Genomic DNA, 26,650 nt, shown 5'->3' with positions numbered 1-26,650 from the left:
TTCCTGGCAACCTATTTTCAATTATATTTGAGATAAAAAAACATATACACATAGTTGAAAGTATACAGCACACAATTGAAAAAAAAATTACGTTATTCGTTTAGGACAAGTCGTACTTGCTCAGTGATTTGCCTCGTTAGCTATTTTTGCATAATTAATTTTTTTATAGAAGGACTTTTGACGAATTTTTCAATTATTTTTCCAACTTCCACTGTAAAGTATTTCAGACGACCCTTATCAACTCGCAGCGGCCACTTTATGAATTATGGCAGTCACCCACATGCAGGTTTTTTCAAGCAGCGCCTTAATTTTTGAATTTATCTCAAATTGACATCTTCATAAATTTATTTAGTTTAATTTTACCTTTTTCGGCAATATTCAAATGGTTTTCATATCGCACTCCCGAATATTAATTATGTTTCATTTCGAATGTTGACGGCAAACTTAATGAATAGATCCAGCTTGACTTTGATATTTCTAACTCATTTCTTTTCGTTCACTCCAGGTTAATAATACGGTAATAAATTGAGATTATCATTTGGGGAAATTTTGATCCAGGATAATGTAAAAACTGCCTCAATAATTCAAAGCCAAACTAACGCTTATTTTTAATTTTATCTGCAATAGTCTCAATTCAATTTATCAACATTCAAGGAATTTGGTTTGCTTTCAAACATTTACTACCTAAAATTATAATAGCGCCAACTAACTATTGATATTTTACCACCACACTATCCGGTAAGGTGGAGGTTGGAGTTAATGTTTACACGTCAGGGGCAGGGAAGATATTCAAAGAAATGGGGTGCCCATGCAAATTAGGCATAAGGGGTGGGCAGATCGGTCATTTCGGGATCGGGTTAGTAACTTTATAAGAGTCTGCTTTTGCGCGGTAAGTTTTGTTTTCGAGCCTAAAAATATGTACGCAGCAGTGGAAGAAATGCAACTAACAAAGAAGGAGACGCCATAACCTCTCCTCTCGTCTGCTCACATCCAGCACATTTCAAAAGCCACAGCTCAAAACTCGCCTCAAGCCTCAAGCCTCAACCCGTTGACAACGCGCGCCCGCTCACACGGAAAGGCGACCAACAAACACAGCGAAGCAGCATTCCCGCTTTTCTCTTGTATTTTTTGCCTTGTTTTTCTTCTTCCTCCTCTTCTTCTTCTGCTCTTCGCCCTTGGCAGAAGCTCCACGATTCTCGATTTGTTCTTATCGATCTGGAGGTCAGATTCACTTCTCATGACGATCTGGTTTTGGATTTGAGATTGCATTTTCACCACGAGGTGAATGAATGTTTCAATTTTCGGCGCGTTTTGTTCCTTACCGTTTCTCATTGTGGATGTTGACCTCGATCGTCTCTGTTGTTTCTCCTCGGCAATGCGCCAAATTCTTGCCAACAATCGCTGTTGTTTTTTGGCTGTTGTTTTACTCGTCCAGCGTGTTTGATTCTGTAAGAGTGAAGATTTGGAATGAGGTTCTTGTTGTCATTGTGAATTTCGGTCATTATTTAGAGTCTCAAATTTTAAATTTGAACCTCATTTTAGAACGTAAGATTTTTTGTAAGAATGTTCATCCTGTTATGAGAATCTGTTTTGAATATTATCTTTTACTATTTTGACTTGGTTTTTGGAACGCTTTGCATATATTTCAAGTGTATTTCTGTTAAGTTTTTATTTTTATTTCCTTCTCTTTCTGGTACGTATCCTATTTATGGAATATCGCGTTAACTGTTAAGTTGTGTGTGGATATCGTTATCAGGCTTAATTAAACAGCAAAAAATGAACGGATTTTCGATAATATAATCACATCCATTCAATTTTCTGACAAACCGTTTTCAGAATTCAGACTCTCCCCTGCATATCTTTGCACATAAAGTTAGACGAGAATGTTCGCTCGAAAATTTGTCTCCCCGGTCCCAAGTCATTGTCCCCGTATTTGTTTTTTCGCTGAAGCCATAGGTGAATTTATTTCATCAGCTATAAGTTTCCAGATTCCATGTGAAGAAGAATTTGACAGTCTGTTTCTTGGGCTGGGGACCATCCATCAAAAGTACAAAATTCCAAAATTTCGGCTAGAGTACAGAAAGCACCGCAGTTAGGTGTCAAAATTAGTAAAATATTGTGATATTGTTCAAGTAATTACATTTTCCTCTGGCATTTGTGAATCTAAAATGGCATATAATATTATTTGTTTCCGCGTGTTTATGGTCGAATTAAGCTCTAACCTTTGATGGATTTGTTGCTACAGACAATGATTGGCAGCTGAAGGTTTGAGTGGCCTCCGTGTTCCATACTTGCTTTATGAGACAAGTAGAAATGTCGAACGAAGCGTTGTGGCAGGTGAAGAGAAAAAGTAGAAGACAAATGATACGCTGGATTCGGGACCTGTGATAAGCGATCTCAATTTCATTGCTGAAACTGGAGTTAATAAGCTGAGAAAAGCTCGGAACTGGGTTCGATGGGTGGGGAGGAGGCAGTGACCGGTGGAGAGGAGACAATCTTTGTTTCAGTTCGTATTCGGCCTCTGAATGACAAGGAGCGCGCCAAAAATGATGTGTCAGATTGGGAATGCATCAGTAACACGACGGTCATACACAGGAACAACATTTCAGCTTCCGACCGGTCTCTGTACCCAACGGCGTATACATTCGGTAGGAAACTCTTGCATTTTAATATGGTAGTTTTGTTTTGTGAAAGTGGGTCAAGGACATCTCTCGCGCGCGCCCGTGCGTGTGGACAGAAGGACAGCGCGCGCGCGCGCGCGTAATTGCTCAGATGATTGTTAACATTTGACCAAATCTGAGTATAAACATTCCTCACTTCTATTTACCAGACGAATGACTGAGATGAAAATTTGCTTCTCTCATCTGTTCTGCCTTGCTTTCATTTGGCTGTAGATAGAGTATTTGGAACCGACTGCTCCACAAGGCAGGTGTACGAAGAAGCAGCTAAAGAAGTTGCTCTTTCAGTTGTCAGTGGCATCAACTGTGAGTATCTATCTTTTATCTGGCGTTTCCTCTTCAGAACTTTCCTGGACTAGCATATTAAAACTTTCTTCCTATGTCAGCAAGCATTTTTGCATATGGACAAACAAGCAGCGGAAAGACATACACCATGAGCGGCATAACCGAGTATACTGTAGCAGATATTTATAATTACATAGAAAAGGTAAATGACATCTCTAAACATCGTAACATTAACTTGCCTTTCTCAGAGTCGTGTTGATTAGAGTATTTATAATTTTACAGCATGAGGAACGAGAATTTGTCTTAAAGTTCTCTGCAATCGAGATCTATAATGAATCTGTAAGGGACCTCCTTAGTTTGGATAGTACTCCACTCAGATTACTTGATGATCCAGAGGTAATATCCCTTCCTTTCCCCCCTTGTTTCAAATGGACTAATACATGATGTAATTTTAACTAACAGTGCCTCCATTTAACAGAGAGGGACTGTTGTTGAGAGACTCACAGAGGAAACCTTGAGGGACTGGAACCATTTTAGTGAACTTATTTCTTTCTGTGAAAGTGAGGAATGCCTGACTGATTTATGCTTCAATGTGTTATTTGGATTTTCTTTATTTGTGATTTTCTTCTTTTTGTCTCTTGAAAGAAAAACTTATCGTGCTAGAGGCTTAGAGTTTGACAACGTAATGACTCTACAGTTGACTGAATTTTGCAGCTCAAAGGCAAATAGGGGAGACGTCCTTGAATCAAGCAAGTTCCAGATCACATCAAATTCTCAGACTGGTATACTTTTTCCAATTTTTGTTGCAAGTTATGAGCTTTTAGATATGTTGTTTAACACCTAAACATTTTCCTAAATAATGTGGTTTTTCAGACCATTGAAAGTTCTGCACGTGAGTTTTTAGGAAATGACAAATCAAGCTCTCTTGCGGCTTCTGTGGTATGACTAATATACTCTGATCAAAGGAAAAATAATAAGTGCGTTAATATATAGAACTGCACGAATGAGAAATTTAGATTATCATTATTTTCTTGTTGCAGAATTTTATCGATCTAGCAGGGAGCGAGCGTGCATCCCAGACATTATCTGCTGGAGCAAGGTTGAAGGAGGGTTGCCACATAAATCGTAGTTTGCTCACCCTTGGAACTGTTATCCGCAAACTCAGGTTGGCTTCTGCAAATTGTTTCAATGTTATTAATCTCTTAGCCCTTGGCTCTCTAGCCCACATGAAATAGATGTTCTACCCATAATGACTTGTGGTGCATCTTTCAATAATCACTCCCTGACATAATAATTTCAGTTTTACTGACCATTCTAAGAGCAGCCCTCGCCACCTGTCTCTGCTAAATAAATAGGAGATGGATAAAGTTCATTTCCCTCCAGCTCTATCCATTGACTTTTCCAGTGACAGTTCACGGAAATACAAGTGCAACAGGATGCATCGGGTTAAATGGTCAATTTTAAGATTTTTTTTTTTTTAAGCCCTTAGGCACAAATTGCCAGGAATTCAAACAATAGCAAATAAAGGAACTGTAAATTCACCAGAAGCATGAAGTTGTCCTTTTTTTTATTTTCTTTCAAGCCCCAAACTGCAGAGCTCGGGACTCCATGTTTCATTCTATCACATTTTGATGCATTCAACTTTAGTCATAACAAAGCGGGGCTAAATACTACAGTATTTTGGGACATGAAGCAGGTGACTGCCTGGGACTAGTGTATTTCCAGAATTTATTGGATTCTTTTTGGGCCGCAAAACTTAAATATCATTATTAATATGTGAAATATTATGAATCTTTGAACTTTATCTAAAAATAATGAACTTATTTGCAGCAAGGGGAGAAATGGACATGTTCCTTTCAGAGATTCAAAGCTAACCCGCATTCTGCAGTCCTCCTTAGGGGGCAATGCTAGGACTGCAATCATCTGCACCATGAGCCCTGCTCGGAGCCATGTTGAACAAACGAGAAATACCCTTTTATTTGCAAGTTGTGCCAAAGAAGTGTCGACTAACGCACAGGTCAACGTGGTGGTGTCTGATAAAGCGTTGGTTAAGCAACTGCAAAGAGAATTGGCTAGACTAGAGAGTGAGTTGAGAAATTCAGGATCAGCCGGCCGCGCATATGAATCTACTGCATTGTTGAGAGAAAAAGATCTTCAAATCGAAAAGGTTATTATTAAAAATTTTAGACACAGAATTCATTTCTTTATGCTCCAGTATTAGAACCTGTTCTGTTCTCTGTCTTTGACATTCCAGGCTAAATGCTGAAGTTTCTAATAAACCGAAGAAATATAAATATTGCATGACACGTGTTATGTTATTCCTCAACAAGTTATATTGTATTGCTTACAGTAGTACATAGAATGGCGAAGAGCACTGGGTGGTTTAATCATACATTCGAGGTATTTATTGGTGTCAACATTTGAGAATAGTCTTACGACGAGTACAGAAACAGGGTGAGCTGTGAAGAAACACAAAAAAAGGAATAAAAATGCATCTTTTTTGATACTACTCGAGAATAAGAGTGGAAATGCTGTCCAGTAAGATAAGAGAGACTGAGAGATAACATAGAGTGGAGTAATTTTAAATTATCCGTGTCCCCTCATGTTTACATGTGTACCATCTTTGACAATTTTTGAGCTGATCAGGAACCTAGCGGGATCATGAGTGAAAATGAAAGATTACCTTTCTTTGCTTTCTATGATATTAAAAACTCAGTAACGTGTAATCCAAGCATGAGTTATGTGCAATTCGTGAGGAGCGATGACATTGTATTGTTTTTACTATTTATGTGTGATGGGCACAGCTCTTATTTTCCCGGCTGTACCTATGAACTTTGTTTCATGTTTCCTCCGCACATGCAGTTAAAGAAAGAGGTGGCAGAGCTAACTATACAACGGGATCTTGCTCAGTCTCAGATTAAAGATATGCTTCAAGCGGCAGAGGACGACCTGTCCTCGATAGAATTGGTAATTCCTTACCTAAAGCATTGAAAGTTTTTAAAGCTAACTTATATACCCTTTTAATCTAAATCATACTACTTATTTTCCAGGAAAGTCCAGACCCTCAATATCCCAAATTACGGGTACGAGGTTCATGGGACTTGGAAAATCATAGAGGGAAACCTAATTTATCAAGTCTTAACTGTATGGAGAGCGTCAGATCTTTCAATGCATCTCAATATTCGGATGGGCACAGTGTTAGTTCTGATGAGAACTTGTTCCAACTTCCTGACTTCGAAAAGAACCTTCCCGGCGCAAATCATTCCCCACGACCGTCCTTTACAGATTTGGATGCTGTAGATATTGAATTAAGTCCGAGTCATATTGAACAAGAAAATGATGAAAATTTAGAGGGACACTGGAAGGAAGTTAGATGCATTGAGTCAGAAGACATAACTACTAACAAAGTTACACCCTCAACCATAGCAGATTCAAGCCCAAATCCATACATTCACTCTAATGCGTCCTCTCCAGGTGCCAATACGAGTAACTCAGGATTGACAATAGTTGACAATGGAGGAAAGATGGATTTAGTTTCCTCTAGGATAAAGGAAGACAAAGAATCGAACATCTTCCACCAAGATTTTGTCGTCCGCCCTATGGGGCAAACATCTCCTTGCCAGTCAGAAACATATAGCTCTAGAGGCTTGAAGCTGCATAGAAGTAGAAGCTGTAAAGCGAGCCTCATGATGAATTCATCTTCATATTGGTTTGACAAGGAAGAAATAATTGAGAGCAAGACCTCGATTGGGATTGAAAATGAATTCACAGCAAGTCCAGGCGGCTTTCAGCAGAAGGTTTGTGCTCTTGACTATTATGCCACTGCTGAGACGCAGTCAGGGAATGATTCCAGGAATTCTGATGAGAATGGTTCTGTTGATGAAGTACCGAATATCGAAACCTCCATTGACATGGAAAGTGAAGCAAATAAAGCTTCCTTTCCTGAGAGAAAGGAAGAGGAAGATCTTGTAAGCGTAAATCAATCGATCGATCATAAGGAAAAGGAAGATCTTGTAAGCGTAAACCAACCGATCGATCACGAGGAAAATGAAGATCTTAAAACCACAAATCAACCAATCGAACATAAGAAGGAAGATCTCGTAAACGTAAATCATTCCATCGATCACAAGGTACGCTTCTTTTCATTTTCCTTCATTTTGATTATATTTGGCTAAATGTGACTTATTGAAACTAACTGATAACTTTTTGCCATGCTCTAAATCTGTTTAACTAGGATATATACACCAAATCAGATTTTCCGTTTCCCATATTAGTTGAGTTGCAAAGCTCGATCCGTTTTAGAAATTTAACCAGCGATTTGATATTATGGGCTACTTTGCGTAACAGGTTCCAGAGACGGGATTAGAGACCCCCATATCTGCCAAGAGTTTCAAGGATGTCGGCTTGGACCCAATGCAATCTGATGGAGAAAGTCCTTCAAACTGGCCTACAGAATTTAAGAGGTTCCAAAGAGAGATCATTGAGCTCTGGGACGCTTGTAATGTTTCATTGGTTCACAGAACTTACTTTTTCCTTCTATTCAAAGGTGATTCCTCAGATTCTATCTACATGGAGGTGGAACTGAGGAGGCTTTCCTATCTCAAGCAAACCCAAGGTGATCTGACCGTGAAAGATGGACAAATACTCTCTTCAAGGTAGCTTTTCATCAAGTTGTTAGTATGTTTTGTTAAACAAGTTTTAATATCTTGCCAAATGAACTAATCTTACGATGCATTTGCTTCGCAAGCAGCGTGAGAAATCTTCGGAGGGAACGGCAGATGTTGAGCAGGCAAATGCAAAGGCGGCTATCTAAATCTGAAAGAGAGAACCTATATCTAAAGTGGGGTATCCGTTTGAGTTCAAAAAACAGGGCCTTGCAATTGGCTCACCGTTTGTGGACTGACACAAAAGACATGGACCACATTGCAGACAGTGCCGCCGTTGTTGCTAAGCTGCTTGGTTCTGTGGAACCCAAACAAGCTTTCAAGGAAATGTTCGGACTCAACTTTGCTCCTCGTCGTCCTACTCGAAGATCGTTTGGATGGACATTCAGCATTAAGCATATCTTGTGAATATGATCCTCATATAGAAACGACCTCAATACAGGAGTATTGATTTCTACGGCTTCATTTAACATAGATAATTCATTTCTTTTTCCCTCACTTGTGTAAGCCTCCTAATATGTATTTTCTGTTTGTGAATCTGATTGCTGGTGACTGTCAGATTCTGCTTGTTACTACTAATGTGCATATTCACGTCATGATTATCTTTTCCCCTGAACGTCTTTTCTTTTTAATGGGAACTGAATACTTCATTCAAAAATGAAGAAACAAAGTTACGATAAACTTTACGAAGCTAATGAGTGATCTTTCATCATTTACCACCTTCACAATAAAGGTGGTGATGATCAAGAACACAAAAATTATGCCTCAGATCTTGGGCAATCTTAGTGCCCCCTGAACGTCTAGAGTAATGAATTCAAAGTGTGAAAAAGTGAAGTTGAATATGAGCTCATGTCTAGCTTTATGATTTACCACATGTGAACTGCAGAGAAAAAACTATGGCGGTTTTCCTATTAACTGTCCATCTCCGATGGTTATCCTGACAATAGCATCTTAATATTACCTCCGGTCTTATTTATAAGATCTTGTATGTAGATTATAAATAAAGTCTTATAATTAGGACATGAGGTAGTATATTATTTGTAGCTAGGCTTATTCTAATCGAGGCGCAGTCTATCTTCTAACAGTCTCGCCATAACTCATGATAAACATTGTTTTTGTTATAAGCATGCATGATAGATAGAGAACTGTTATTTATTAGTAATATAATAGCCTGTGCATTTGCAAGGTCGGCTTCCTATACATTTTGTATTTTATATTGATAATTATCTTCTCAAATTAATGAGACTGGAGTTTTAGGCGACAAAAAGTCCAATTTACATGATATATTAGACTTTTGTCTCTTTGTAGAAAAAGAAAAATGGATCCCCCCTGTGAAAACTCTTTCACCTGTCATTGAAATATTTGGGACGAGCTTTTGAGCGGGTATTAAGTTCGCAATAGTCCTGATAGTTCTGATAGGGATTTGTTCCGATTTTTTCAATAAACTTTCCTTTTCTTGTAAGGATAAAAAATATAGCATATTTTTTCCTGCCACCGACTAAATGTTGCAATGTTGTCGGCCTGATTTAGGCTTTTCTTTCTTTCTTTCTTTTTCTAACCCAAACATTGGAGGATTTGGCAAAAGAACTGTTCCCATCATCCAAATCTTCTTCTGAACTTCAGTCATATCCTTTGAATTCCATTCTTTTTTCAGCTTTAAAACATTAGCAATTTGAAAGTCCATGACCCTTGTAATACTTCCAAAACGTTTGTAGAAAATGAACTCTGGTTGCACATCTGAAAGCTATCCATCCACGTTTTGTTCCATCTCGAGCTTGGCATGATGATGAGAAGCAGTGAGGCCTCTTGTTTCATATTGTGTTTTGTTGATGAACCAATCTATGCTATTCAGAAATGTGATTAGCTGTTGCACACAGTATTTCCTCAAGAGGACTTGTATAAATACATTACGCTTCTCGTCTCCCGCTCTCTTTCTGTTGCACTGTGTTCTTTTCAGCAACTCCTCACAAAAGCATGTGTTGTCTCGTTAATAAAGTTGTTTCATCCCGTGATTTACCCTCTCGGGCTTCGTAATTCTTTGCAAGGCCACCTCCTTTTCTTGTTCTTACATCCTTTTTCTTCCCTTTTTTTAATCTTTCTCGGAATAAGTACCTTTCTGGGTATGTATCTGACCAGAAGACTCGGATGAAATTGTAGAATTAAATGATTGATATGTGTCATACGGGCGTGATCCAGTTGCAATTTACAAGTGTGTCCCAGGTCTCATATCCAAACTATGATCTGTCAATGAAGGTTGAATTTGGCGCAGGACTCCCCTTTCGAGCTCAACAATAGAGTTCTAAGTCTCGCAATTATATGATTTTATTGTCTTGCTAAGTTGAGGTGATTTGTGCACCTGAATTAAATATTTAACATCTTGACACTCTTGAATTCGAACAACACTGTGGCAGTGCATATGATTTTTTTGAGGCAGATTAAAACACAGCTATTTTCATTGAAGAACCTGCTTCAGAACTTGGTCTTGATCCTTCTATTTCCACCCATATGATGCGTTGGTCGACTGCTCAAATCACGTTGTTGACAGCTTAGCTTTCTCTGGTTTGTCAAATTGTTACTGGTGTATTAGCCTAAATCTTTAGAAGGTGAATCAAAGAGCGCAACGCTTAATCCTGGATATACTGAAATTTCTTCATGACTTGTGGTGGAATTACTCAGTATCTCCGGTATTTAATATAAGAGTTAGCTTGACATTCAGTTTGATTCTAAATATAAAATCTTAATTTATTTTTTCTCTCTTTTATCTATTTTTTTTAAAGTAATGCTTGAAGTCAGTGCATATGTTAAAATTCTATAAAATAGTAGTTCTAACTAATAGATATTATTAGCGAGAGTGTTTTAAAAAAGACAATGCATATTTATTTCAAATGACTAGCTTAATAAGTTTTTTAATTTATTTAAATTAATTAACTCTCTTATATGAAGTATTAGTTTGAGTGATATCAGCATATTTAAGTACTGTTAGTATACAGTGATATCAGTTTTTGCCTTTGGAATTGAGGAACATAAGAACATGTGCAAATCCTCACCTCACGTGTGTACGGCGATGAAGGCTTTTGCAGTGAGCTCGGCCAAATTTGATGATGTTCAACATTCGACATTGCGAAGATTTAGTGAGGTTGTCTCGGGCCAGTCTTCATACTTTTGACCCTCGAGGACAAGAAGGTAAATTTCAAAGAGAAGGCTATGTGATGAGTCTAATGACACCTCAGCCATTAGAGCGGGTTCATCAAATGAGACACGTGGCACTCTATGCTTAGCAGGGGAAAAAGTAGGGAATTGAAGGGATGCGGTGCATAATTACGGGAATAAGAAAAAGAAAAGGGGGCCTAGAGGAAGTTTTTTTGCTATTTCCTTTTTGTTCTTCTGTCAATTCTTCTACGCATATTTTCTCATTTTTATCAGGGATGATGAAACTCCTAGTCTCCTGAGTTTACCTCAATTATCGTTTGATCACTGAAATTTAATTTTTATTAATTAAGATCATAAAATTTCATAACCATACGTAATTAGTCCTTGCGATTTGAAAATATATAATCCTAAACTCACATATAGTTTAAAAACATTAAAAACATTAACTTAAGGTGCTAGCCAAAAAAATACTAACTTAAGGATGTCAACCACTACTTTCACATGATTATAAAAACACGCTAACTATATAAATAAATTAAAGAATTGAATTATAGAATTAGTTTAGTTATTAAATATTTTAATATTAAATATTTTTTTTTTACCTCCCATGAGATTTTGAAAGCTAAAGGACAAGACTACATAAACCTTATATATATGAGTGACTGAGTCATTCATGATAAATTCTTGTCTCGGAGCATGGTAATAAAGTCGTATAGTTGAAACTAATGATGATTACCCATGTGTTGAATTTATGCATTTATTTTTTCGTGTTATCCCTCCCACAATATTAGCATTTACTTCCGATCCTCTTAACGTATATTTGATGTTTATGGTTACATAGAAGTAAAGAAAAGAACGTCGTAGCTTTTTTTTTTTTTTAAATAAATGAGGTTAGGGGAAATAGAAAAAGATCAATTAAGGACAACTTGCTGTTTTTAAATTTATATTTTTATATTTGATCTTTCGAAATAGTTATAATTTTTATGAGTTTATTAATTATAATTGAATTTTTTCACATATAATATTGGCAAGGTGTTACTAAATTAGGTAGGAAAAGCTCTCCCTGTTAGCTCGTCTTTACCTAGCCCACAATGGTTAGAATTTTTATCGGACATGGTTGGATAGCGAGCTGCAAAACGTGGCCTGTTTATCTTTCGAGTATGGGGCTTGTCCTACCCAACCCTACTCATATGTAACACTAGTCAACCACTTTGACCAAAAAAAGCCAACCTCTTCTTGTATTGCAAAGAAAAAGGAAAAAGAAAAAAAAATTGTTGATCCAATGATTATGCATAAAAATTTAGAAACTTAATTTATCAAACGTAAACTTGAGGAACTAAATAGCTGATACAAAGACAAAAATTTCACTATCTCTTTTAACTACATTGTGTCTACTTTGTAGATTTTCCCTTTAATTTTTACGAGAGCGGAGATCTAGGATTACTATTACCATTAAATCTGTTATACTTACCAACTAATTTTGTGATCGCGCGCATCGCATCTATTTGAATCCATTTCATGCGCCGAATCAGCAATAAATTAAGGACAAGCTGGACCGCTGATGTTCATTGTCTTCAAGGAAATCCTCCAGTCAAACAAATCGCAAGCACTTAATATAATATATTCAATGTTCGGCCAAAAAAAAAATACAATGCTTATAACTTCCAGAGTTTTGGGCCAGAAGCATAAGAAATGGTCTAAATGAGTAAATCTTTTTTCTTTTGGACAGAAATCTTAAAATTTTTTTAGAATGATAGATGCTTTTTTTAAGGACTAAACTATAAAATGAAATATTTCTAAAACTAAGAAGCATGATGTAAGTATTTTTTTTTCTATAGAAGATTAAAAGATTTTTAAATGAAGAGTTGAACATTTAGTTATGAATTTTTAAAATTAGACTGAAAATATATAATTATTAAATAAATAGTAACTTGAGAGTCAAAATACAAGATTTTAATACACGGACTTAATTCATGATTTGTCTAAATCATAATGTTTTCAAATGTGTACATAAAGAGGTAAAATAACGGATGTTTCAATACTTCATATTCAATGAATCTACGTAAATTACTGGCATTAGCATTTTGGGCCAAAGAGGCAAAGCAAAACTGTGTAAATTAAATGAGAGCATTGATATTGTTGAACAGGAACTTGGTCAATGATAATGGAAATAGGCAAGATGATCCTGTGAGGGAAACACAGATGCATGGATTAGGGGCTTGTTTGGATCTGTTTTTTCTAAGCGAAAAACTTTTACCTAAATTGAGACAAAATTTGTGTCACATATTTACTTTATATTTGATAAATTACACTTCAAAATTTGTCTTTGAAAGTTTCTACCACTATTTTAAGTAAGTCCTAAAATGTTCCTGGTCGAATGTCACGCAGTAATATGCAGGAAGGTGAAGCAAAGGATTTTCAATATGGGATTTTTGTGTGGGAGAGGCTGCTTTTATCATTTATTCATCGGACTGCAGAAAAAAGGGTCTGTGTTTTAATCAAAAGCGGACCTTAAAAAGCTGAAAATGAAGACCCCACCTCCTCCACACTCTATTTATTACAATGAAAGAGACGCAAACCAGTGAGTTGTGCTTTGTAAACTTGTTCAGATTAGTGTCAAACTCATGTCTTAATTGCACTACTCTACGTATAGATTCATTACCAACAACATTCTCGTATTGGTAATGCTATTACAGTATAATTAGCATTCTTGATTTGGAACAAGAAAGTTTTTCTGCTTCAGCTATGGCGTCTCTCACATCATCATCTCCACTGGTCACTTATGCTCTCAACCCAAGGGCCAGCCCCACTTTTTAGTTGTCCCCCATTTTATTGTTCTTGACATATTCCTCTCGAGTTTATTGCGTAACGAAATTTGAATAACGCGTCTCACTATTCATATGATTTCTTTCTTTCATTTTCCTTTGTCCAGCATCAAATTTTCCCTCAGTTGTAGTTAATTTATTCGTAGTTACCGTATACTTACTCTCCATAAAATGACAGCCCATGAAGTTATCGTTAAATTGGTCAATTTCAATGGCAATTAAGATTTTGAATTTATGGCCATTGAGTTTCTTGGTTGAGGTGTGATAAATATGAATTAATGTTTCCAATTCAACACTCCGCCAATCGTATTATTTTATCAACGAAAGCGGAAAGATAGAGAGATATAAAGAATCAATTTCAATGACAATTAAGATTTTGAATTTATAGCCATTGAATTTCTTAGTTGAAGTGCGATAAATATGAATTCATGTTTCCAATTCAATACTCTGTCAATCATATTATTTTATAAACAAAAATGGAGAGATATAAAGAACAGCATTATAAATATTTTCTCGTTGAAATATCATGGCATGTTAATAAGCACAAGGTAATTAGGATTAATTGAAAAGAAAGTTGTGAAACTAAAAATATTTTGACGATAGCAACATTATAAATTGGTAGAAAAAACGCTTGGTAAATAATGTGAAAGGCAAATGACATTATACGAAGAAAATTTGAGTATAAAGAGGACAGAGATGGAAAGGGTTTCTCATAATTTGATTGGGAGAGGGTAAATTGGTTGTAATGCAAAATCCAAAACCAAAAAGCATGCCCGTAAAACATGGGATGGATTTCGGGGCATATGGGTTGCCTTCCCTTTTGCATTTGTCAAAAATTCCCACAAAGGAAAGAGGCTGAGTATCTGATTTGTGGTCCATACCCTCCTTCATGATTGACCTTAATCCAATTTGCTCCCTTCTTGCTGACTTAACCCTTTTTCCCCCCATGTACTTGCCTACACATAACTCCATGCCTATAAGTGTATTTATTCAAAAAGCCAGAAGAACGCAACAGTGAAAACTTGGATCTTTATGCTTTCAGCCTCATATGATAGGATTGACCATTGAGGTGTGAAGGGGAATGAACCATGCTTTGAAAGCAAAGCACATGGAACACCCCGTCAAAAATGGATCAAGGTTAAAGTATAAAGAGCCCAACTACAAAATGTAGACTCAAGCCGTCCCAGCATAAAAAAGCCTACCTATCCCTTTCAATTTCAATCATTAGCCATCTTGTCCAAATCTTGAATAGCCCCGGCAAAAAAAAGTAGACCGAGACCACGCCACAATTGACAATTTCAATCCAAGACGCCATCGAGAAAGCCAGAGAACAAACAAAGATAAGGAAACATTCACAAGAGGGCAAGGCACTCGTTCACAGAGATGTGCATTGGGTATACATCCCCCAGGTGGATGGGGTTTTGGCAGACGCAATCACTGTTCCCTAATCACTATCACTCATATTATAATGTTAGATGAATTGAAAATGAACCATGCAAGGAGGACATGCTTGCAGCCACAGGGCTCAATGATTCGAGGCATATAGCATCATATGAGGCTTAAAAGTGAGTAGGCCCCAGAAGGGTCCCACCATCCCCATGGCATCCAACAGTGCCGTTTGTTTCGAAAACAGGGCAAAACCTGATCGCCAAAACACAATAATAATAACAGTAAACAAGTCACATACAAACACAGTCCCGTCCAACCCAAATTTTACTCATCAAAGCGAGCTTGCGGCGACAGAGAATATGGATCCTTGTTTGCTGAATCTGGCAAAATACGCACATTCTGCTAATCTGCGCTGCCCCTCCACGTTCTGAAATTCGTGTGCATTTATTATTGTTCAACGGAAACGTATTATTTTTTGCCCCAGTGAGTTCTATGCATAAATGCATGCCACTTCAGAGAGAGAGGGAGAGACTAATAACAGTGTTGTACGACCAAGGGTGGTCGCTGTTTAAAAAAACGCTCGCTGCGTTATATAACATTTTCCCTCTTCTGCTTCAAACTATCGCTATCCTTCGTGGTCATGCCTCCTCTTCTCTTTCTACTGGTGCTCTGCGCACCGTTCCTAACCTGCGCCGCTCGAAGCAGCGTCGCCATTGCTGAGATCGCGGCCCTGACGTCCTTCAAGCTCAACCTTCAGGATCCTCTCGGCGCTCTCAACGGTTGGGATCCTTCCACGCCGGCAGCTCCTTGCGATTGGCGCGGAGTCGCTTGTTACAGCAACAGGGTCACGGAGTTGCGTCTGCCTCGGCTTCAACTCAGCGGCCGGCTTACTGACCGTCTTTCCGACTTGCGTATGTTGCGGAAGCTGAGCCTTCGCTCTAACTCCTTCAACGGGACCATTCCCTCGTCGCTTGGTAAATGTGCCTTCCTGCGCGCCGTGTTTCTACAGTACAACTCATTCTCTGGCACTCTCCCGCCGGAGATCCGAAACCTGACCGGCCTTCAGATTCTTAATGTCGCGCAAAACCACCTCTCCGGCAGAGTCCCCGGCGACCTCCCGTTGAGCCTGAAGTACGTCGACCTCTCGTCGAACTCCTTTTCTGGCGAGATTCCAAGTGCTGTTGCCAACCTTTCTCAGCTCCAGCTAATCAACCTGTCCTACAACCAGTTCTCGGGAGCGATTCCGGCGAGCTTTGGCCAGCTTCAGCAGCTCGAATACCTTGGCTTGATCACAATCTTTTGGGAGGAACTTTGCCTTCGGCACTCGCTAACTGCTCTTCCCTCGTGCATCTGAGCGTAGAAGGAAATATACTTGGAGGAGTGATTCCGGCGGCCATTGCAGCTCTTCCGAGGCTTCAGGTGATATCTCTCTCTCATAATAATCTTACCGGATCGATCCCGGCTTCCATGTTCTGCAACATTTCGGTCTACACGCCGTCTCTTCGAATCGTTCAGTTAGCATTTAATGGTTTCACGGATATTGTCGAGCCGCAGGCATCAACGTGTTTCAGTGTTCTTCAGGTCTTGGATATACAGCACAATAGCATACATGGCACGTTTCCCTTGTGGATAACGAATATGTCCACGTTAACGATGCTTGATGTTTCGAGATGCATTTTCTGGCCAGATTCCGTCAGAAATTGGAAGCCTCGCCAAAGTGGAGGAGTTAAGGATGGCCAACAATTCATTTACTGGGATGATTCCAGAAGAGATCAAGAAATGTGCTTTTCTGCTTCGTTTTTTGGTTATATGTCAGGTCTGAAGGTGCTGTCCCTTGGAGGGAATCTTTTCTCTGGTTCAGTTCCGGAGAGTTTTGGTAACCTTTCGGCGCTGGAAACCCTGAGTATGGGAGGTAATAACTTGAATGGAACCGTACCTGAGCAAGTCATGGGATTGAGCAATATTTCAAGTCTTAATCTTAGCGGAAATAAGTTTACGGGTCAAATATCTCCAAGTATTGGGAACCTGAGTCGATTAATGGTTCTCAATCTGAGTGGCAACGGCTTTTCTGGAAAAATCCCTGCTAGTTTGGGGAATCTTTTCAGGCTAACTACGCTTGACTTGAGTAAACAAAATCTTTCTGGAGAGTTACCATTTGAGCTTTCAGGATTGCCAAATCTGCAAGTTATTGCTTTGCAGGAGAACAGATTATCTGGGGACGTTCCTGAAGGGTTTAGCAGTTTGATGAGTCTGCGATATGTGAACCTGAGCTCTAATTCGTTTTCGGGGCATATTCCTCAAAATTATGGCTTTCTTCGATCACTGGTTGCTCTTTCTTTGTCTGACAATCACATTACAGGAATAATTCCTCCGGAGATAGGAAACTGCTCCGATATGGAGATTCTTGAGCTTGGTTCAAATTCTTTGACAGGTCATATTCCAACTGATCTCACTCGACTCGCGCATTTGAGAGAGCTTGATTTGAGTAGAAACAATTTAAGTGGAGATATACCCGGCGATATCTCCAAATGTTCATCCTTAAATGCTCTGCTGGCGGATCACAACCGTCTTTCAGGCACTATACCGGAGTCACTGTCCGAGTTATCAAACCTGGCAATGCTGGATCTCTCTGCTAACAACTTGAGTGGGGAAATATCGAGTAATATTTCCATGATGCCTAATTTAGTGTCCTTCAATGTCTCGGGAAATAACCTGGAAGGTGAGATACCGCCAACCTTGGGCGCTCGGTTCAACAATGCCTCTGCATTTGCGGATAATCAGAACTTATGTGGGAAGCCGCTGAATAGGAAGTGTGAAAATGTAGTTAGTAGGGACAGGAAGAGGTTGATTGTGTTGATTGTCGTAATTGTTGCTGGAGCTTGCTTACTATTGCTGTGTTGCTGCTTCTACATATACAGCCTTTTGCGGTGGCGTAAAAGGCTTAAGGAACGGGCGTCTGGGGAGAAAAAAAGGAGTCCTGCTAGGGCGAGTTCTGGAGCGAGTGGAGGTCGAGGCAGCACTGATAATGGGGGACCAAAGCTGGTCATGTTTAATACTAAAATTACACTTGCTGAAACCATTGAAGCAACCAGGCAGTTTGACGAAGAAAATGTGCTGAGCAGAACAAGGTATGGATTGGTATTCAAGGCCTGCTACAACGACGGAATGGTGCTTTCAATTCGCAGACTCCAAGATGGATCGCTGGACGAAAATATGTTCAGGAAAGAAGCAGAATCACTAGGGAAAGTGAGGCACCGAAATTTAACCGTTCTTAGAGGTTACTATGCCGGGCCACCAGACATGAGGCTACTGGTCTATGACTACATGCCCAATGGAAACCTTGCAACCCTCCTTCAAGAAGCTTCTCATCAGGATGGTCATGTTCTGAATTGGCCAATGCGCCACCTCATTGCGCTTGGGATTGCTCGTGGCTTAGCTTTCCTACACCAGTCCTCACTGGTTCATGGGGACGTGAAACCACAGAGTGTCCTGTTCGATGCTGATTTTGAAGCCCATTTGTCAGATTTTGGGCTCGACCGTCTTACAGTAGCCACCCCTGGCGAACCCTCCACCTCGACCTCAGTTGGCACATTGGGTTACGTATCACCTGAAGCTGCAGTAACAGGGGAAGCCACAAAAGAGTCTGATGTGTACAGCTTTGGCATAGTGTTGCTCGAGCTTCTTACAGGAAAGCGACCGGTGATGTTCACGCAGGATGAAGATATAGTGAAATGGGTAAAGAAACAGCTGCAAAGGGGTCAAATCACGGAGTTGTTGGAGCCAGGATTGCTTGAGCTTGATCCAGAATCGTCCGAGTGGGAAGAGTTCTTGCTCGGTGTGAAAGTAGGCTTGCTCTGCACAGCACCCGACCCTCTCGATCGGCCAACCATGTCTGACATCGTGTTCATGCTTGAAGGCTGCCGCGTCGGACCCGACATCCCATCCTCCGCCGATCCCACCTCTCAACCTTCGCCGGCGTGACCAAAAGGGGACGTTTTTCCCGGTCAAGTTTGACATCTTTTTGGGTTTTAATCCTTTTTTAATTATAAAAATTGTTGTAGCTCCGATTTGCTTAGCTGGAACTATTTCTGTCCAAGATTTCAAACAATTTTTCTGTCATTTTTTAAAAAGCACTTTTGCTCAATTTGCTGTTTGGAACTGATGCCGGACTCGAAGTTGGCAAGGTGGGACCACAAAAAGTAAAATAAAGTGATGCTCTCATCCATCTTCACTCCCACAGTCAACTATTTTGACAATCCGGTTTACAAGATGGAAGGGCGCGCATGGGCCCATCTGGCATTTCCCGCCAAAAGTAGAGGTACCCGAAGGAACTGTGATCGACTGATATCCTGACATCATCATGTGGTTTTAACGCAGGTTCAGGCCAAAATGCCAAATACACATATATGGCCGTTAACGTTGTGGGGCTGGAGCTCGACGTACACCCTGTTTCCCAGGGCAGGGCATCGGGTGCCTCGCCTTCCACAGTCCCTTCAGGAGCCACGTGGCTTTCTCTGCTGCCTTAGTTTTTTGATCGGAGGCAACGGGAAAGTGAAGAGCAGGGAGAGAGAGAATAAACAAGAAGACAAAAGTTCACAAAAATTCAGGCCCCACTATATCTGCAGCAAGGAGTGGGAAAGCGTCAGGCTTTCAGTAGAGAGCAGGGTAGATGATTGATTAGGCCCACGGCCTCAACAGCCCTGTGATCTTTTATTTTGGGTGGGGCTTTATCCGCATTAATGGTTATTCGTATTGGATTCTATCAATTGTTTGTTCTGTCATGAAACCAATCAGTTTTAGCTTTTGAGGCGTGCTTCATCTCGGGGTAACCTTGTTATTTTGCGCCCCAGTTTCCTTTATTTATGTCTCTCTGTTTTTACCCGGGGTTAAGAAGTTTCCTGTTCCATTCTGGGGAATTTCTGCTTTATATCTCTCGTGCTGCCCATTTCATATGTGGAGGCAACGGTAACAAGATTCCCCACTTGCAGCATAAAAACAATCGCAAAGGAACAGTGGGGTTTTATTGGAATCAGATACAAGATGGTTGGCAGTGAAGAGTAAGCATAGAACCCGATAAAAATCGTGCAGTGACCGTTAAGCATCCTTCCCGATTTTATAATCGTTTGAGGCATGTGCAAATTCGTATACTGGTGTTTTTTAATTCGCCAGAAGTCAGTCCAACGGGGTTCCCATCATTTTTGTCGTTTAAGATGAGAAAGAGAGACTCCATTTTGGATCTTATGCTTGGTGGTCAAACGAAATATGTGAGGAAAAAAACAGCTAAGACATACGATGCCTCACAAGTCCAACTTCCTGACATTTAATTATTTGCGACAAGCTCGGAAAAGTTGGCGCTCTTTAGTTTTAAAATTTGAAGATCTGTGTTTCTATTTATCAGGGGTGCGATTCTTCTTTTGTCATTTTTCGGAGAGACGGGAGCAATCGTTTGGATTGCCATGTTTTTAACTGGGAACTGGAACAACTAAGCTGTCAAACGTATTGACATTTTCATTGACTAAGAACCAGAGAAGAAAGCTAAGAAACCTTGTTAAAGAAAAGATCTGATGTTCATCAAAAGTGAGATCTGATGTTAAAAAGTGGCGAATATATTCAAAGAGGTTCATAGGATAAGAACCTCCATCTCATTAGATTGGGCTCAGCGACTCGTATTCTCAACGGCCCATAATGGCTATATCAGAATAAGGGGAAAAAGGAAGAAGAAGACAATAAGCAGCAATTATAAGAAAATTATCTAATAAAAAATAAAATCTTGGTCTATTTACTGGCACTTTTCAAACAAAATTATTTTACAAATGGATTTAGGGCTTGTAAAAAATATACTTATTGTTGATAAGTATGTTTTACATACCTAAATATGTATAATTCTGAGGTTATAATTTATAAATATTATATATATTAGATATTTTCTCTCATATTTACTTACAGAAGAAAAAGAAAAGGAATTTTGAAACTTGACCACAGGATAACATCTTTTTTTGGTATTTTTTGGGGGCGGGGGGCGGGGTGGAATTTGACTTTGGACTAGAAGGGAGCACAACGGAGCCATTCTTGGAGCTTTTCTGACATGAAATGTATAAGAGAGAGCTAAGAAAGAAGACAGATCAAGATGAGATCGGCAAGGTTGTACCCAAAAAAAAAAAAAAACAAAGAAGAAGAGATCGACAGGGAATGAGTTTATCTTTTCTTTTGCACTTCGAAAAACATATTTTGGGATTTCAAAACTGTTTCTATTGTTTATTTCCTGCATGAATTGCTAAATCTTCGAAGATATAGAGATTTAGTCTATAGCCTTTAGACGAGGAGCCCAGTTGAAGATAAACTTAGGCCTTGTTTGGTTCAGTAGAAGGAAAGGGAAGAAAGGTTAATTAAAAAGAAGAGGGGAGGGGAGGGGGGAGGGAAGGAGGGCTATGATTTTGTTTGGTTGAAAGGAAAGGGATAAGAAGGAATGTTTCTTATTTGGTTTAGAAAAGAAGGGAAAAGAGAGCTAATTATAAAGTAATAAACATATCCTTATCTTTTTATTTAAATTTTTTATTGTTTATTATAATATTTATTTCAGAATTATTGTTTTCTAATTCATCAATCTCAAAAAACCAGTCATTGCACGTACGTACAAGGAAAAAATTATATCCATTTTAAATAATGATTTTGTTAATTATAACATATCATTTGATTAATTTCAATAGGCTTTTTAAAATCTTATGCTTCAAAAAAATATGATAAAACTAAAAAATAAAATAAGATAGAAATTTCAACATTACGTCTCATTAATTTTATAATTATAACGTAATATATGCGTGTATAAAGGTAAGATATACACATATCATAAAAAATACATACTTGTTACATCATATTATGAAAAAATATTATAGCTAGAGGTGTGGCTACGATGTCAGAAGAAGTAGCGTAGCGGGGCTCTGAGAAAGAAAGAGGAGGAGGTAAAAAAAAAAAAAATTCAGTGAGAAAGAGCAAACTGATAATATGAAATAATTAGTAAAGATAATTTAGTCAAAATAATATATAAATTTCTTTTCCCTTTAAAAAGATTTCAAATTTAGAGGGAGCAAGAGGAGAGAAGATGAGTACTGAAAAACAAAATTTTTTCTTTCCCCTCTCTTCTTCATTTTTGAATTAAACATGTTTAACCATCTTCTCCTCTTCCCTTTTCTTCCCGCTCGTTCAAAAACCTCCAGCCAAACAGTGCGTTAAAGTAAATCTTGGGGAATTCTGACAACAACATCCAAGAACCTGCTAAGGAAGCAATTGTGAGTCTTCCGTTTTCGAGTAACGGCAGGAATTATCAGGATTAATTAAACTATGAGCACGTGAAACCTTTAAAAAAAAAAAAAGAAAAGAAACTTTATTGAAAGAGACTACGGAGCAGCAGCAAGGCTCTTGTGGGGAGCAGGGGAGCTGAAGGGAGATCGCATCTCCCATCTAATGTGAAGGCTGTGAAAGGGGATAACGCCATATCAGATTAGCCACTTTTGTCTTATTAGAATGATAGAGCTCTAATCTTGTTTGGACTCCAAATTGACAATTTCAATACGGCAAGAGGCAGAACTACAGTTTCACAGGCTTTAATTCCATGACTAGCTCGCCCCCAACTAGATTTAGCTTCGGCTAATAAGATCAGTACATGTGCTTCACAAAACTGCGGTACATTTTTATGGTAATCAGCTCTTGATTGGCCAACAAAGATAATGAGAATCATTTCAACATAAATTGCTTTCGCTGTTAAACTTTAATTTTGCTCACACAAGGTCAAATTTATGACGCCCAAAGCCCAATTTAGGATTTCAATAAATTATAATAGTGCTCTGCCAACTTCTTTTGATACTAACTTTTGAAATATCCGTATCAAATCTCCAAATTAAAGATATCGATACCACTCGTTTTTTAATGCTCTTCTATATCTCCTTCATGATAAGGCCATAATCAAGGGGGCCCTCTTTCTTTCCTTTTTTTTTTGTGAGAAAAAATTCTTATAAAACATTGCTTGCGATTGCATTATATAGCCAGTAGGGGGAGGGGCATAGTCAGCGCCCAGAGCAGTCCAATAATCCTTCTGCAGGTGGACTAAAACAAAAGAGTGATCAATGTTCTAAGTTCTAACTATCCACAATCCACAGGCTCTACGACCCGTCGTTTTTTTGGAAACTTAATCGAATAAAATTCTCATGATGTATGCTAAGGAAGTATATATAGACGCACACATTCCTTCAGCCCTGTTATACTATTGATCATCAGCTTCCTCTGCCCAAAAGTATTGCCCAAGCTAACACTCAAGAACTTTCAAGTTTCAACTCAACCAATCAAAACAACTAAATACAATAGTAAATCTGCGTAAGAAATCACCTCGAAACTTCAAGCGTATTGAAGCCGCAGACAAATATCCAACTTGGTTAAGTCCGTATACACTAGCAAATTCGTGCAAGTACTCGTAGGTTACCACAATACGATCGCATGACCAATTGGCAAAGGCAACTGCTGATTACACTAAATACAATAGGAAATTTGGCATAAACAGTTAATCTACGTAAGAAAAGTCAGGAACCGCTTTCTCGTGGCATTAGAAAGCCAAACCTGACCAACCACTATAGCTCTCCCACTCCTTTGAATGACTTCATTCTCATTTACATCGTACTCGGAGAAACATGTAGCATCGTGGAAAGTTGCATTCAGATTAAATTCGTTTTTATTATATTCATACTTAAAATTGCACTGATGTCAGTCTGCCTAGAATCTAAATTTGCATCAACTTCAATCAACTGGATAGACACAACTTTGTAACTATAACAATGCGTATAAGAAGAAAATCATAAGTGTAGAGAGAGAGATACCTAACATCAGCATCTCCTACAATAGCATCAATGGCCACGCCTGAGCAGAAATCCCGGCAAGACCACAAGTAAAGCCGATTTAATCACTGGTTCTGGCCTCATGATATCTCTGCACCCACACCTAAATTGGCCGAACAATTTAAGAAGGCTCTAGATCAAAAGGGAGAATATGTGTCCGAACCCTTTGGGGAAAAAACAGAGAGAGGAATCTACAAGTTTTGGAAAGGAGAGGCCAAGTCTAAGCAAAAGAGTATTTAATTTTCTTTTGCCGCCGAAAAAGGTATTCTATTTCCTTCATTCCCTGTTGGATCATGACAAATGAGCTACAAAATCAAACTCAAGAAGCATAAATTAACCAACTGCAATCATATCCTACGTATTTGTTTGTTCACATATTAATATCAATTGATGACAAGTTAGCAAGTTTTCGTGGAAAAAGAAAACAAACGTGTTGAAATGTAAAAAGGCTGGTAGTTTGACTAGATAAAAGTTTACAAGTTAGGCGATGAAGCGTTGAAAAAGTTCAGTAATTCGAAAAGGTTATAAATTCCTGCGTAAATTGATCCACAAGCAAGAATGATATCCCCCACAATTACATGATGTCTTTTACCAAAGTATTCCTCCATTATATTCCTTTGTAATTAACTTGAACTGAGCAAAAAAATATCATTTCCAATGGTTTTTCAGAGCAACCAAACGATTAAGAACTTACAAACAGGGGAAAACTAGAGCAAGGGCAGCTTAGAGGAAGCCGTAAATAAAGTAGTTCATAGCTGCTGAACCCACTCATTCTTCTCACAGTCTGGTTGATTGTGGGTTCTTAACTTTTTTTTAAATGTTGTTCTGGGTGCAAATTTCGCAACAAATTAAAGGCCGGGAAAAAAAAAAGAAGAATAATGTCCACATGTTCGTCTCAGATGTGATAGGGGGCATGGGCCCGAAGGATGTGTGAAAGAAGTCCTGTTAAACATCACCGACGTAATGATAAGCCGATGCACTGCCACTTTGATATGGAAGTGTAATTATTCTCCAGACTTTGACATTACTTCTCTGTGAGTTGTCCACGTGGCCTGGCCTGTTAAAATGAGTCCTTTATGGCAAAACAGCAACAACAAAAGCATGGCTGTACAAGCAAATAGCAACCGGAGAAGCAAGCATTGATAGGTGAGAAAAGTGAGTACGTACTATTCTCACGCTCTTATTCAGCTTTCGTCGGCACTCTGCATTCATTCTGGAGCATCATGTCGTCTGAAGAAAGCATCCTCTTTTGCCCTTGCGGTATTTACCTAAGGAAGTTGTCCATGTGTTTTCTTTAATTATAACCGATCAGTCTTTTTCAGAGATCCGTAACAAAGCTCAATAAACGCATAAAATGTTCATAAAGAAAGAAAGGAAAAGGTAATACGGCGAGAATCATACCTTTTTGACAGAACAACCCAAAGAAAATTCCCTTATTAATTGCAAAAGATCGCATCTAGAACCCACAGTCATACACATCAGTGCAACCAGAGATCTAACTAGTCAATTCCTAGCGCGTTGTGATCAATTTGAGATGGACCCTCCACTGAAACCTTGGGAAACTCTTGTCAAACACGGGGCAGAGGCAAAGCCTAATCAATCAAATTCCACCATCATTTCCGAAGCAGGACCCGTCGGCTCGCCTGTGGCCATCACGCTATTCCCCATTCATTCTTTCTTAATCACTGGCCCATCTTCAACTCCATGCCTCCGGAGTTCGTGTTCAAGTGAATTACTTACCTATCACTATCAATTTTTAGGAAGTAGATACTCTCAGATTCCTGGTTCTTTTTTTTTTTAGAATTTTTTATCGTTTGATCAAATAATGAATGTTCAGATTTTATACTTTATAAAACTATTATTATAATATTACATAAATTAGAAAAAAAAGATGGATATCTATTTTTTAAAATATTAAATTTGAACAATCTATTATTTAATCTAATGATGGAAATGAGATTCCGAAAAGAAAAGAGGAACCAATTTTTGTGTAGTTCTCTGTTGTGTTATACCTAACTAATGTTGCCGAGAACAAACCAAACAAAGAGTGACATTTGGTCGAACATGTGATGTGCGTGCCCGGGGTGATTGAGTATTCCTTTTGCCTGGCGAAGGGTCGGTCTATCGCAGCACATCACTATTTTCTGTGTCATTTCTCGTTATACAACCACAGTAGACGGGCAGAGGAACCCTAATTACTAAGGGCAATAGGGGTCTCAATTTGATAAAAGCATTTTTGGAACCTGCTGGGAATAGGAAATTAGACACAGGAATATCCACTCTTGAAGAGAACATAATGAACAATCATGGCCTCATAGAATGAGAAATTGCTGGTTGATTAAAACTTATAATTTCACTCCCAAAGTTCTAGAAAAAGAGGGAGAGGAATTCGATCAGGGTCTAAGAACTGGGGTGTTAATCATATAGGACTGAGTGAGGTGTTAGGGCTGGGCTCTAGAAAGCAAGCAAGCATGCATATTAAATTGGTGTTTCAGGGAAATGTTTGGAACTGAATTAGCACCTATAAGTGGTGCAATCATGGTTGATGTCCCCCTTCAAAGAAGCTTGCCGTTCACACCTAAGTAGAAAAGCACAAACAGGGAGTGAAGTTGAAGACTCTTCTGGCAAACCCCGTAACATTCTTTTTTTGCCCTTTCATATTCCTTTTCATTATGAAGCAGAGATTTCATTGTGATTTCTCCTTACCAACCACCGTCAACTCTAAATTAAATTCCACAAGCAGCCTTAGAGAAACAAAATAGTAGGAGGGAATGAGG

At 38.7% G+C, this 26,650-nt stretch overlaps 2 protein-coding genes and 1 long non-coding RNA gene across 7 annotated transcripts; 2 read left to right on the top strand and 1 right to left on the bottom strand.

The window, feature by feature from the left end:
• Window positions 1-946: 946 nt before the first annotated feature.
• Window positions 947-8,244, top strand: LOC114731546 (kinesin-like protein KIN-7J). Of its 5 annotated transcripts, none has more exons than XM_028918750.1 (14): window positions 947-1,221; window positions 2,246-2,648; window positions 2,895-2,984; window positions 3,065-3,165; window positions 3,246-3,359; window positions 3,442-3,523; window positions 3,678-3,745; window positions 3,837-3,902; window positions 4,004-4,128; window positions 4,794-5,130; window positions 5,826-5,930; window positions 6,014-7,093; window positions 7,311-7,618; window positions 7,711-8,244. In XM_028918750.1, the coding sequence occupies exons 2-14, from the start codon at window positions 2,456-2,458 to the stop codon at window positions 8,033-8,035; spliced, it is 2,994 nt and encodes a 997-aa protein (XP_028774583.1). In that variant the 5' UTR covers window positions 947-1,221; window positions 2,246-2,455; the 3' UTR covers window positions 8,036-8,244. The 5 variants fall into 5 exon arrangements, with proteins under 5 accessions (XP_028774583.1, XP_028774582.1, XP_028774586.1 ...); XM_028918749.1 differs by having other exon boundaries at window positions 947-1,281; XM_028918753.1 differs by having other exon boundaries at window positions 949-1,281; window positions 7,714-8,244.
• A 7,206-nt stretch (window positions 8,245-15,450) lies between these two features.
• On the top strand, window positions 15,451-19,795 carry LOC114731472 (probable LRR receptor-like serine/threonine-protein kinase At4g36180). Its single transcript, XM_028918648.1, is given in 4 exon segments — window positions 15,451-16,268; window positions 16,271-16,658; window positions 16,660-16,781; window positions 16,784-19,795. Coding segments are annotated over 4 exon segments (3,336 nt in total). The 5' UTR covers window positions 15,451-15,631; the 3' UTR covers window positions 18,973-19,795.
• Window positions 19,796-23,143: 3,348 nt separating this feature from the next.
• LOC114731562 (uncharacterized) lies at window positions 23,144-25,622 on the bottom strand. Its single transcript, XR_003738926.1, has 3 exons — window positions 25,275-25,622; window positions 25,041-25,141; window positions 23,144-24,930 (listed from the first exon to the last, which is right to left on the bottom strand). It is a non-coding gene; the product is annotated as an uncharacterized LOC114731562 (long non-coding RNA).
• Window positions 25,623-26,650: the final 1,028 nt, after the last annotated feature.

Source organism: Neltuma alba, unplaced genomic scaffold (assembly GCF_004799145.2).
Source record: "Neltuma alba isolate B1F8T4 unplaced genomic scaffold, ASM479914v2 tig00012836_pilon, whole genome shotgun sequence".
Classification (NCBI taxonomy): domain Eukaryota; kingdom Viridiplantae; phylum Streptophyta; class Magnoliopsida; order Fabales; family Fabaceae; genus Neltuma; species Neltuma alba.
The sequence above is the reverse complement of the archived record's forward strand: the minus strand, read 5'-3'. Positions and strand labels throughout refer to the sequence as shown.

Coding starts and splice junctions, on each gene's coding strand:
- LOC114731546 (XM_028918750.1), top strand. CDS start 2,456: ATGGGTGGGGAGGAGGCAGTGACCGGTGGAGAGGAGACAATCTTTGTT. Junction 3,360..3,441: donor GATTACTTGATGATCCAGAG/GTAATATCCCTT, acceptor TCCATTTAACAG/AGAGGGACTGTTGTTGAGAG. Junction 5,131..5,825: donor AAGATCTTCAAATCGAAAAG/GTTATTATTAAA, acceptor CCGCACATGCAG/TTAAAGAAAGAGGTGGCAGA.